At 58.2% G+C, this 13,821-nt stretch overlaps 1 protein-coding gene across 1 annotated transcript in view; it reads right to left on the minus strand.

The window, feature by feature from the left end:
• MYO16 (myosin XVI) overlaps window positions 1-13,821 on the minus strand; it is a 310,488-nt gene that overhangs the window by 215,397 nt on the left and 81,270 nt on the right. Inside the window, 2 exon segments of the mRNA XM_055126930.1 lie at window positions 2,426-2,550; window positions 10,115-10,223. Coding sequence (XP_054982905.1) covers window positions 2,426-2,550; window positions 10,115-10,223 — 234 coding nt within the window.

A 13,821-nucleotide genomic window follows, 5' to 3' on the forward strand; every position in this document is an offset into this window, starting at 1 on the left:
GCATGCAGTCATTTCCCCGCGCTTTCTGCTCCTATTTTCATATCAAAAGGGCTGTGCCGCGCAGGATTACGCGTTGGTTTGTCTCCGTCTTTAAGTCTGTGAGTGAGTATTGCGGGAAACAGGTGCTCAGCATTGCCAAGTCACGGATTCTTTGATTTCTGCATCTAATTTTCTCAAGAACCTATTTTAGGTTTAGCCACTGAAGACGTTCCCCTGCCTGACCCTCCTCTTGAGAGCTGAGATGACCCTGAGGCTAATGCCGCATATGGATGAGAACTATTCGGGAGGAAGTTTTGAGGCTTGCTCCCGGCTCTGTGCTCGGGGATCTCTCCTGGCAGGGCTTGGGAGAACGTGTGGGATGCCGGGGTCGTACCCGGTAGGTCACGGGCGGTCAAGCCCCTGACCGCAACACTGTCTCTCCACCCCTGAGAAAAGGCAAAGGGAAGTCTACGGCTCTAGCGCCCACATTCCCCGGGTGTGGGCAATAAACGTCTCCTCCGTGAGCGAATTAATGTGTTTTGCTGTTGTACCCATGGCTTCATGAACTTGAAACATGCCTCATTTTCTTTCCTTACGGCTTAGTTACGTTTTTGATAGTTTTCTGAAGCTTGTGTTTCAGAATCAATATCGAGGAAAAGAAATCTATTTACAGGACTCAAAGCACTTCAGATGTGTTTAATGATGGAGAAACACCACCCGGGAGAGCCTGCGGAGTGCAGCTCCCCGGTCACCACAGAGCCCAGTCTCACCCCAGATGTGTTGCACGACAGAAAAGCAATCGTGGCTCTGCCTGCTTCCGTGTGTGGCCTGGAAAGAGCCTCCAAGGCCCCTCTGTTGCTTGTTTTCCCTCCAGGCTTGATGCATTTATTCCCACTCCAGTTAATTTCAACCCTTGCTCTCCTGATTCAGGTACACTCACGAGACAACAGGCCAAATGCTCTCACCTCGGTGCTCTGTCATCATGCCTATATCAAACTAAGTTTAGTACTCCTACTTACACTCTCTTTAGTAGGTGCCTAATAGTAATAAAAAGTAATGCCATATATCGGCACGTGAATCTGTACACATTATGTGTATACATATTACGTATATATACATGGGCTGGAGCCATAGCACAGCGGTTGGGCTTTTGCCTTTCACGCGGCCAACCCGAGTTCAATTCCTCCGTCCCTCTCGGAGAGCCCGGCAAGCTACTGAGAGTATAGAGCCCTCGCGGCAGAGCCTGGCAAGCTACCCGTGCGTATTGGATATGCCAAAAACAGTAACAATAAGTCTCTCAATGAGAGACGTTACTGGTGCCTGCTGGAACAAATCAATGAGCAACGGGATGACAGTGACAGTGACAGTATATATACATGTGCATATGTATGTACATGTATATGCCATTGCGTGTTATTGCTATTATACATAGTGGAATAGTACTCAGCTGCAAGAAAGAATGAAATCATGCAGTCTGTGACAACGTGGATGCACTGGAGAGTGCTATACTGAGTGAAATCAGAGTGCAAGGGACGGACCCAGCGTGATCTAGCACATATGTGGACTGTAACGAAACAGGAGGAGATTAACAATTGGCAATGGTAGTAGATCTCGAAAGTTGGCCTGACTGAGTTTGCCAAGGGGATGGGCTTCTAGGTGGGAGGGGGCGGGTTTGTCTCACCAACGCTGGGACATGGCTGAGGGGACGCTGATCCTCGAGCTGAGGTGATGTTGGGACACTGGGCAGCTCCGGACACCTGAAACTCAACTAACAGCATTTCCCCCTCAACTGCTTTATAACTTGTCCCCAGTGGTGGTGTCTTGAGGCCTTTTGTTTGCTTTTGGGTCACACCCAGTGTTGCTTACGGTCACTCCTGGCTCTGCACTCGGGAATTACTCCTGGCGGTGCTGGGGGATACCAGGGATTCGACCCGGGTTGGCCGCATGCAAGGCAAGAACCTTACCCGCTGTGTGTGTGATTGCTTTGGCTATGCCCATGGGCTAAAAACTATTTTAAACCACAGTGCCTAAATAAAAACTGTGGGTGGGGTAGTAATGGCCAGAATTTGCTTGAACATAGAAATTTATTCACCAGAGTGCCCATAGTTTATTTTGCTTAAAATTTAAATGGAAAAATTTTATTACAAGCTCTCCTAAAAAAAATCACACATTGGGAAAGCAACGGTAAAATGTATCCTAAATCTGCAGAGGAAACACACTTGAGGAAAGGCTTACGGAGAAGATCTCAGCAGAGACACGGAGGCTCTCTGGGAGGCACCAAAAGTGACTGACATTCTCCTGTTTGCATCCTTAGGTGTTTTCTAAAATCTCGATCGTGAATGTGACCTTTCTGATCTGACTAACACCCCACACTGCTTAACAGTTGATGACTCTCGGCATTGGGAATCCATGTGCGTGCTCCACGAGGCAGTGTTTCTGAGCTTACCAGTGTGACTCCGTCTTCGTTTTTCTCACTCACATTCCCGCCACCGGACAGGAGGTGTGTGACGTCCGTTAACATCCTCATGGATCTCTCACGCTTCACCTGGTGCACAGACGCCAGATCCATCCCTGCGGGCCCGAAGAGACTTTCAAAAGCAGCTCGACAAGAAAATAAAGTGATCCCTTCAAAAACAGGGAGTGGAGATGATCAGGTGTTATCAGGAGACATACAGATGCCAGTAGGCACAGGGAAAGGGATGCCTCGTTACTCGTCACTACTCTCCGGGAAACTCAAAGCGATGCAGTGAGATGTCAGCTCACACCAATGCCACTGGCCTGTGCTTACCCAAGGCTAAACCACCAGTGCCGCCTGGGACTTGGTGAGAAGGGACCTGACAGTCACCGCGGCTGGGAAGGTCATCTACTCGGCTTCTACAGAAAAACATACAGGGCTTTCTCAAACAGATTTTCCATCTTATCCAACGATCCTTCATTTGACATCTACCCCAAGAGCACCACAACGGCAACTGGAAAAGTACGAGCCCACCTTTGCACATTGCGGCAATAAGGATAGCAGCCAGGAAATCGAGACATCTCAAATGCCCGGTGGCAGGCGGGCAGATAAGGGCGCTGTGTGAGACTGAGTGGAAACAACAGAGTTGTCAGCAAACATGAGATCTGGCGGTTTGCTGCAATTTGACGGGGACTGAGTGTAACGTGAAGTAAAGCCAGTCAGAGGGACGAGACAGGGTCACCTCGCCACTCTGTGGAACACGGAGAAAGAAGACAAGGGGGCAGGAACCACTGAATGTTGACCAAGCACTGGCTTCTGACTCCGAAGGCTTCCCGGGCAGTGGAGCACGGGGCAAGGACGGGCAGATGAGCGGGACACAGGGCTAGTGGCCGAGGGCCGGGGGGAGTTTGCCCGTGGTGAGGGGAAGTGATTCTTGCTCAAGATTATAAGCATTAGCACTGCTCCAACCATGTCACCTGAAAATACTATTTTTAAAAAAAATTTAAAACTAATTCCATCTAGGGTGAGAATGAATTATCAATACTGATTTTTGGCAGAGAAATACTTTTTTAATCGGGGGTAAAAGATAATAAAGTCAAATGCAGAGCTGCTCCTTCAGCTGCCGAAACCTAGATTTTTAAAAAACAATCTTTCGATATGTTTCCTTTTGGAAGTCCTCTCCACTTTGGGTCCCCTCTGTCCGGGCATGCGTTCTGTCTACAGCTGGAGCACCGCCGTTAAGGAAGGAAAGCTCTCTCGACAGACCCCCGACACACACACACTGCGGGTGCTCTCGTGTAACGCCCCGCCAACACTGCCCAAAGAGCTCCCAAGGAAGTGAGCGGAAACCGCTGTGATGCGGTTTATCCTCTGTGGTTTCCTCCTTGTGGGGCGGGAAGGGGAGACGCGCCCGGGAGAACGGCCCTCTCTCTCCGACGGTGCTGGGACCCCCAGCAGGCACTGGCGGAGGCGTGTGAAAGGAGAACAAGGTGGTCAGACAGGGGCCGGCCTGGAGATGAAGGGGGGAGGGTCCCACTGGGTGCCCACCCGTGTTTAACGTCGCAGTAAAGGGGCCCCTCTGGCCTTCGTGCCACCTCATCTCTGGCCAGCCTCTCTCGTGGGAGCTGGTCTGAGGCCCGGGGGAAGGGCCTGCAGGATTGGTCCCCGGAAGGGAGGAGCACCAGGCAGAGAGTCCCTGCCCCTCCTCCCGACACTGTCACTGAGGACTCAGCCCTGACCTCCCGGAGCCCGTCTCCAGCCCGCCCGGAGCTGAGGCTGTGACAGCCCAACGCTGCTCAGACGGCAACGCGGAACCCGACTGGCAGTGGGTTCCCGCCACAGCCGTCCCACGCTGTGGGTCACTGCACAGGGCGGGGCAAGGGCGCTGCTCTCGAGGGCCCTTCCCGGCCGCGCCCGCCTGGCAGTGCCCGCGCTCACTGTTTGCACAAAGGGTGCGGGCACGTGTCTCGGTCTCGATTCATCCATCTGCAAAGTGGGCTTGATCGCTCTTGTGCTCTTCGCTGGAGTCACTCTAGTCACCCGGGACTGTCACTCTAGTCACCCAGGGGTGTCACTCTAGTCACCCGGGACAGTCACTCTAGTCACCCAGGGGTGTCACTCTAGTCACCCGGGACCGTCACTCTAGTCACCCGGGACCGTCACTCTAGCCATCACTGGAGCCGGACAGGTGATGCGAGACTCCGTCTGGAAGGCTGATTGCTCAGTGGGCAGCTCTGAGCCTCACAGTCGGAGGCGCAGAAGGTCTCCAAGGGCTCAAGTTTGTCAGCTTTTTTATGTTTTTGCTTTTTATGTTTTTTATGTTTTAATACTGGAACAAGATATATATTTAGTGACTAGTTTAAACCTATAATTAAGTTGGAAATATATAAAAAGATATATAAAATATATGAAAAGAGTATGATTCAAAATTGAAAGGCAGAATAGATGTGATTCATTACAGAATCATTTACAATGCATTTATCATACTCATTTATAACTCATTTATAACAGATTATAAAAATAATTTTGATTACTGTTGTAAATGCATCCTATTATTTTAAAATTCAATTTTTATCCAAGACGATAATAACATAGAAAATGTTATTATTAAATATTCCTTATATGTTTAGAAAAAAGTACAAATCTATTTTTGGTAACGTCAGAGTGATAAATTAGTCAAATATCTTCTTTCTTTTTCTCTTTTTTTTGCTTTTTGGGCCACACTTAGCAATGCTCAGTGGTTACTCCTGGCTGTGCTCAGGACTTACTCCTGGCAGTGCTCGGGAAACCATATGGTTTTCAAACCCGGGTTGGCCATGTGCAAGGCAGATACCTTATCTGCTCCACTATCTCTCCTGCCCCGCCAAATAAATTTTTTAAATGTACAGAAAAAAAAAACCCAATCAAGCTAGCCATGGTTGATAATAAGTCTCTTTTGGGACTTTTTTTGGGACAAATTATGGGACAATTCCCTCTTTTAAAAATAAATTTAGGATTTTTCTGAAAAAATTACAGTGCAACTTCCACGTAGATCATTTTCATGTAAATGTGATGAATTTAAAAAATTAGAAAACATAAACCGTTAAGCTGAAATTAAAAAATTTCTAATGATACCATTGCCTGACTCTATTTAATAATGTCAATAGATAGTTGCATAAAACTAAAGTCACCTTAACACTCCAGGTCAGCCTCCACTGTGTCTTAAACTTCCTTCACTGTCCCTTGGAGGTAACATTATTTTTCTATCACCAGACGACTTCTCCTTCATTATTCCTTTTACATGGGGGCTCTCTGTGTGTCTCTCAAGAGCAATTTTATCACCCCAGAATCATGGCATTACATGACTCTAGGGTCAGACTCATGCGCTCCGAGAATTTCAGTCACTGCAGTCTCTAGCTCCATGTGGTTCCGAAGTGGTTCAAAAAGAAGAAGAAGGAGAGGGGAGGGGGAGGGGGAGGGGGAGAGAGGGGGAAAGGGGGAGAGGGAGGAGGAGGAGGAGGAGGATGAAGAGGAGGAGAAGAAGAAGAGGAAGAGGAAGAGGAAGAAGGAGGAAGAGGAGGAGGAGGTGGAGGAGGAGGAGGAGGAAGAGGAGGAGGATGAAGAGGAGGAGAAGAAGAAGAGGAAGAGGAAGACGAAGAAGGAGGAAGAGGAGGAGGAGGTGGAGGAGGAGGAGGAGGAAGAGGAGGAGGATGAAGAGGAGGAGAAGAAGAAGAGGAAGAGGAAGACGAAGAAGGAGGAAGAGGAGGAGGAGGTGGAGGAGGAGGAGGAGAAGAAGAAGAGGAAGAGGAAGAGGAAGAGGAAGAGGAAGAAGGAGGAAGAGGAGGAGGAGGAGGGGGAGGAGGAGGAGGAGGAGGAGGAGGAGGAGGAGGAGGAGGAGGAAAAGCGAGTCAGGGAGAAAGCAGAAGTTGGTTCTAAGAAAACAGGAATAACCACGTTCAGTCCGAAAGGGCGCCCCGCCAACCTCCGTCCACAGTCTTTCCCTGGGCAGTGCCCTGGGCAGCCTGGGCTGCAGGAATAGTCTAGTCACGGGTGACCCGAGGAGCTGCGGCTGAGTGAAGACTGTTGACCAGGGGGCTCTGAGGACAGGAGACCCCCGGAGAGTGCCCGGAGGTGCTGACCCCAGGGGACGCACTGCCCACAGCAGAGAGCCGGGCCCTCCCGTGCCTGGCCAGCATGGCCGGTGACGAGGCTGCAGGGCGGAGAAGGGGCTGAGGCGAGGGGGGCATGACCTTGGGGGCAGGATTCACATTCAGAGCCTTGAGTTTCCGGTTGTGACGTAAAATGCAGAGCAGCCCCGAAGGGCCCCAGATCCCTCACTGGACACACTGCCTCAAGTGGCCACGAGGCGGTCACTGAGCACAACCGCACCCAAGGCTATGGGACCCCCTGGGAAGAGAGGGGGAGGGGGGCCGGAGTGTGCTGACAGAGGAGCAAGGCCCTCGAACCCTGACCCAGACCCGCCACTCGGCAGCTGGCCCAGGAGGAAAGTCGCAGGGCAAGAGCTGGGGAGGGAGGGCGGGGAGGGAGGGAGGGAGAGAGAGAGAGGGAGAGAGAGAGAGAGAGAGAGAGAGAGAGAGAGGGAGAGAGAGACAGAGACAGAGACAGAGTCGAGACAGACAGAGACAGACAGAGACAGAGAGAGAGAGAGAGCGCACGAGAGCACACTCAGGGCACGGGTCACAGTCCCGGGGAACAGCGACGCCGTCGTGGACGCCGTCCCGTCTGCCCACCTCCAGAGCACGTGCCAGGCAGAAGCTGGATTTCGGTGGGCTGTACACTTGGGAGACATGAAGGGGTCACCCAAAGGATGGGCTTACACGGGAGAGAGGGGCCCGTTCAGGACGCACGCAGTGCCACGTCAGCTGGCTTTCGGTCGTCTTCAGACTTGAACACTCATGCATGCACGTGCACATACACACACACACACGCACACACACGCATGTGCACATACACGAACACACACACGCACACACACGCACACATACGCACGTGCACATACACGAACACACACGCACACACACACATACACACACGCACATGCATACAAGTATACATGCATGCACACATGCACACAGACACATACACAAACACATGCACACACATGGACATGCACATACACACACTTGCACACACACAGATACACACACATGCACATACACACGTACATGAGCATACACACTTGCGTACACGCACAGACACACATGCACACGCGCGCACCCCGCCCCCTGTTGCTGAGCGTTTGGGCTGTCCCTGGCTCAGGGCAGCGCCTCGCTGGCTCGTTCTGTGGCTGTGGATCCCGACTACCCGCTGGCCGGCTCCGTGCGGGGCGTCTCGTCCATCCGGTGTGCAGTCAGACACGGCCGCGGGCACGGCGGCGGTCGGGGCGGCAGCCTCAGGGCTGCTCGGAGCACGGGCTCAGCTCAGGAGCGGGCGCGGCCGAGGCCCAGCCCAGCTGCCTGTCACCAGGCGGCTCTCGAGGGCCCCCGGCAGGCAGAGTCAGTCGAAGTCGGCAGCGTTTCCGGGACCCAGGCAGCTGGCACGGACCAGGAAGGGCCCTGGCAGAGACAGCTCGGGGAGGGCGGGACGCGGACACGGCAGGACACGGGATCAGGACTCTGCAGCAAAGGCAGGAACCCGGCCCGAGCGTCAAGCGGTCCACACTCCGGCCAGCCCCGCTGGTGCGGGACCGACCGGCCCCCTCTGCACACGCTGCTGGCCTCTCTCCCGGGTCTGCAGAACCCTGTGCTCCAGTCGGCCCGTGGAGCACCCTCATCAGTGTCAGCACCCGTGACCTCGCTCTGGACGATTCGGGCTTTCCTTTTCTTTCTCTCTCTCTCTCTCTCTCTCTCTCTCTCTCTCTCTCTCTCTCTCTCTCTCTCTCTCTCTCTCTCTCTCTCTCTCTCTCTCTCTCTTCTCTTTGGGTCACACCTGGCGATGCTCAGGGGTTCCTCCTGGCTCTGCACTCGGGAATTCCTCCTGGCAGTGCTCAGGGGACCCTATGGGATGCTGGGAATCGAGCCTGTGTCCGCCGTGTGCAAGGCAAACGCCCTCCCCGCTGTGCCATCGCTCTGGCCCCAACTCTGAACTCTCTAACCAGACGAGACACTTTCATGAGCTGGAAGCGTTTCCAAGGCACGCCGACTCACACACGTGAAGACGCACGGTCTGGGGTGTCTGTCTGGGGCTCACTCCTGGCTTGTGCTCAGGGGTCAATCTTCGTGGCGCTTAGGGGTGTGTGGTGCAGGGAGCTGCCCTGGGTCAGCTGCGTCCAAGGCAATGACGTGACCCCCTGGCCTGGCCGTCGGGCCCTGAGGACATCTCGTGTGAGTTCCCGAGGGGAAGCGTGCTCCCTGGGGCCGCGGGAGAATGCCGAGCAGTGAGGGGGAGGCCCGGGGCGGGCAGGGGCAGCACACGGCTCCAGCCACAGGGCCAAGGGGGGTCTCCAGAGCCCGCCCAAGGCTGGGGAGGGACATGCCACAGCAGAAGGGCAGGACTGGGGCCGTCTCCTCAGAGGGCCACTGCCCCGGGTGTCCCTGGAGTAGGACGGGGGTCGGAGGACGCCAACTGATGCCCCTGCCCCCTGCCTTGCTGCCCACCCCGCCCTGGCCCCGCCCTGCCCCCCCCGGGAAGCTGCCGTGACACCGGGGCTCAGCCTCCCCGCGGAAGGCTCCGGGCTCACCTCCCAGCCGCTCCCCGAGGGCTCCTCCTCGCCGGGACCTGATTATCACTATCCTCAGCCTCCCTCTGAGCAGGGCTGCTCGCTGAACGCCGTCGAGGGGGCTGAGAGCACCGAACAAAGAGGCAGCTGGGGCACTCGGGCGGCAGTGCCCCCCCACACGCTCGGACAGCCTCGTAGCGTTTCTCTGACAAAGGACGGTCCTGGGGCAGCGGGAGGTCTCTGCCTTATTTATAGCGGGACAAAGCGGGAGGGCGCGGCTCTCGGGGTGCCAGACGCCACGCTGGGCTCTCGCCCCACGCTGCCCGTGCAGCGCCTGCCTGCGCGTGAACGGGCACCTGAGCCCACTTGGGAGGTCCCCCCCCCCACCCGTGAGCCAGGGGCCTCTCGGCAGCATGAGGGCCGGCGCCTTCCCTGGAGGCCTCTCTCTGTCAGCTTCCACTCAGAGCCTGCAAGAGCCCCCCCGTACTGGGCCCCCTCCCTGCACAGACAGAATGGCCTGCCTAGGCCGTGGCCTACTGACTTCATTCATTCATTCATTCATTCATTCAGGGCTACTCGGATGCTCTTCCCTTTGGAGCACTGGCCTCAAGGTTCCTGCTGGCTCGCAGACCTGCAGCAACTCAGTCAACGGAGCGTGTGGCTGGGGCAGCGGGTGCTGGTCGGGTCTCTCACGGGCTCTGGGGAAACGGGCCGTCGGAGCCATGGGAGGTGCACCTGATCACACACGCACACACACATGTACATATGCACGCACACACACACATGCACGCACACACACAAACATGCATAAATTCACGCACACACATGCACACACAATGCACACACAAGCATATAGGAACACACATGCACACACAGGCACACATGCACACATGCACGCACACACATGCACACACATGTACACACGCACACATGCACACACATGCACATACACACACATGCACACACGCACACACGCTACCTCCCTCCGTGCCCACGGCCTCCCGCCCCACGGCCCCGCCTACCGTTCTCATGCAGGTAAGCCAGCAGGATGGCGCTCGACTCGGTGCCCTCCACAGCGTAGTCCAGGGGGACGTTCCCGCTGGCGTCCTGGAGAAGGACGTCGGCCCCCGCCTGGAGTGAGGAAGGACAGAGGGGAGGTCGCTGGAGCAGCCAAGGACAGAGGCGACCCCTGCCCGCATCGCGGCAGGAAAGCAGGCCCGAGGGTTTCCACCGGGCACAGCCCCGAGAAGGCTCGAGCTCGGAGGGGGGGGTGGGGTGCCCCCAGGTGCTGCTCCCGGGGGCCGGGGCCACTCCTCGTCTCCGCCCCAGGACCAGGCTGCACAGGGCTGCTGAGGCCTGCGTGCCGGGACCACAAGGCAGGGCTGCGGGGTGCCCCCGGGCCAGGCCCCCAGTGGGGCTGTTCCAACCCCGGGCATTCCCCCCGGGCCATCTCCCCCGGGCATCCCCCCCCCCGCCATGCCCCCTGGGCCATCCCACACCCCCCCCGCCATCCCCCCAGCCATCCCCCCCACCATCCCCCCCCCGGGCCATCCCCTCCCCCCGGCCAACCCCCAGCCATCCCCCCCCCCCGCCATCCCCCCAGCCATCCCCCCGGGCATCCCCCCGGGCCACCCCCCCCCCCCCCGCCACCACCCCCCCCCGCCATCCCCTCCCCCCGCCATCCCCCCGGCCATCCCCCCCGGGCATCCCCCCCCCCCCGGCCATCCCCTCCCCCCAGCCATTCCCCTGGGCCATCCCCCCGGGCATCCCCCAGGCCCGTGGGTGACTCTGAGGAGTGTCATTTCCAACGTGCGGCGAGAGGCTCTGGGCCTGGGTGTGCTCCTCGACCCTCTGGGACCTCAGGGTCTTTCTCTGTCCTGTGAAGCCCAAGGTCCAGCCCGGGGCGGCCGGGCGTGGCCCTGCCCGTCTCGCGTGGGCAGGCCGCGGCCACCACACGCCTTCCGGACGCCCCGGGGCGGCTCCTCACGCGCTCCCCCCCAAACCGTCCTGTGGAATCTCAGGCTCACGGATCCCGCCCACGAGCTCCCCTCGCACTCGGCGCCGTGACAGGGCCTGGATTTCCAGGCCTGAGAGAGCACTTACGGGCCGAAGCCAGTCCTGGGCCCCGAGGGTCTGGCGCACTCCAGGCGGCAGCCGAGTCGCCCCCGCAAGGGGCTTCCACAGCTCCGGGACACGCCGAGACACGCGCCTCCCCAGGCCGCCACTGGCTGGGAGCGTCAGCAGAGCAGGGCTGCCACGGGGCCCGCTGTCCCCTCCCCCGGCCATACCGTCAGCAGCCCCCCTCTCTCTGTTTCTCTCCCTCTCTCTCCCTCTCCCTCTCTCTCCCTCTCCCTCCCTCTCTCTCCCTCCCTCTCTCCCTCCCTCTCTCCCTCCCTCTCTCCCCTTCTCTCCTTCTCCCTCTCCCTCTCTCCCCCATCTCTCTGTCTCTCTCCCTCTCTCTGTCTCTCTCCCCCTCTCCTTCCCTCTCTCTCTCCCTCTCTCTCTCCCTCTCCCTCCCTCCCTCTCCCTCCCTCTCTCTCCCTCCTCTCCTTCTCCCAAACACAGTTTGGGTTTTGTGACTGTTGGGGGGTGCAGCAAAGTGTTCCCCAGCCCTCAGCTCACTGTCCCCAGGTTAGCACCGACTGCAGGAGCTCAGGCCTGCTAAGGAGCACTGTCCAAGGAACACAGAGAGATGCACAGAGAGCTGTGGGGTGGCGGGGGCGGGGCAGGGCATGGACGGGCGTGGAGACCGGGTGGGAGTGAAGAGCACGCCAAAAGGGGAAGCTTTTCCAGTGTCGAGGGGAGCCAAGTATCCAGGAAACGGGGGGTAACTAACGGCCGCTACAGGGTCAGCCGCATGTGACTAGAAGTCATTCGTAGATGACAGTGTGAGAGCCTGGACGGGACCAAACATGGCACAGAAACATCGTCTACCCATCTTCATGGCACAGAAACATCGTCTACCCATCATCCTGGAAACGATGAACGCTACACGGAGGGCGGGGCGGGCTGAGGGGTGCGTCGGGCAGTGCCCAGCGACCAGCGGGGTGGAATTCCCAGTGACCGGCAGTTTCCCCCTTGCGTATGCAGGTGGCTTTCCATCACCTACGACAAATATGTGACATGCTGAAACGTGTCTCCGATAAACAATGAGCCCAATAGCAACCGGGTGAGAATCGTGACATTTCTGGGCCTGGGGCAGGCGGAAGGTCTCCAGGGTGAGGATGAAGAGTTCAGCCACGGCAGTGACTGGCCACAGGAGAGCCTGAGTTGGCATTTAAACCGGCTAAAGGCCAGTTCCCTCAGCGAGCTCGCTGCCCGTCGAGGTTTCTCCGGAAAAGCCAAGGCGTCACAGGCTAGGACGGAGCTCTGCAGAGTTCAGGGAAACCGAGCAAGAGGCGCGGTGCTCACTGTGCAGCCCGCGGACACGCACAGCTGTGTGCTGTGCTCCAGAGCACCTGCACTGTCACTGACACCTGCGCGCAGAGTGCTCCCAGCAAGTGCTCCCAGCAAGTCCCTTGGCCGAGGGGTTTACCAACACGCTGGAAGTACGGGCGGCTCAGGGACGCCGGGTGCTGCCGGGACCTGCTCAGGCAGCCCCTCGGGACCACGGGACCCGGCCTGCCACACGCGAGCCAGCGCCTCCCCTCGGGGCCTCTCCAGACTCCCTTGATCCTCTGAAGGCCCCGGGGCCTCAGCCCGGGCCCGCGAGGGCACCAGCAGCTCTTTCCCGGAGAGGTGGCTGCACGCTGACGCCCCGCGCTCCCAGACCCACACACGTGACAGGCTGCACGGCTGACGCCCCGTGCTCCCAGACCCACACACGTGACGGCACGGCCGGTGCCCCGTGTTCTCTACCCACACACACATGACGGGCACGGCCGGTGCCCTGTGCTCTCTACTCACACACACGTGACACGGTCAGACCCACACACTTGACAGGCATGGCCGATGCCCCGTGCTCCCAGACCCACACACGTGACGGGCCTGGCCGGTGCCCTGTGCTCTCTACCCACACACACGTGATGGGCTGCACGGCCAATGCCCTGCGCTCCCAGACCCACACACGTGAGCCGCAGCCTCTGCCTGCTCACTGGGCCTTCACACTCAGGACGTGACTTTCTGACTTTCTCCCCAGCCTGCGTGACCGGCCGCTCCGGTTACTGACCAGGACCCCAGCACGACCGGGACGTTCTCAGCGCCTCCCCTCAGCCTGCACAGTGGGGCAGCCTCTGGCCCTCCCGCCTCGCACCCGTTCCTCCCACAGCCTCTCCCTGGGTGTCTGGGCCTCCTCTGACGGCCGTCCGCCTCCCTCCCCATCACGCGTGCACGGGGGGGCTTACTGGGAGATCTGCCAGCCTCAGGCAGCAGGGAAGATGCTTCTCCCGGCCTGACCCCAGGGCCCGGCCTCCCAGGACGCCGTGCATGCAGAGGGGGGCACCTGCCTGCCCCACGAGCGGTTTCTCCCCTGCATGTGCTTTCTCGGTGACTTTCAGCGGCTTCAGGCTTTGGGGCCACCCTGGGCAGCGCGTGGCCCAGAGGGTCTCCTGACTCTGCCCAGGGCCCACTCCTGGCAGCCCTCGGGGGCCTTCTGTGGGCGCAGGGACCCGGCCCAGGCAGCGGCATGCGCCTCGCCGAAGCCTGAGGGTCTCTTCTCAGCGGCTCTGGCCTGCCCTCCTCCAGCTCCCAATGAGCCGTGAACACACCACCTTGCTCACTCGTGCTGCGC

Source organism: Sorex araneus, chromosome 1, assembly GCF_027595985.1.
Source record: "Sorex araneus isolate mSorAra2 chromosome 1, mSorAra2.pri, whole genome shotgun sequence".
Taxonomy (NCBI): Eukaryota; Metazoa; Chordata; class Mammalia; order Eulipotyphla; family Soricidae; genus Sorex; species Sorex araneus.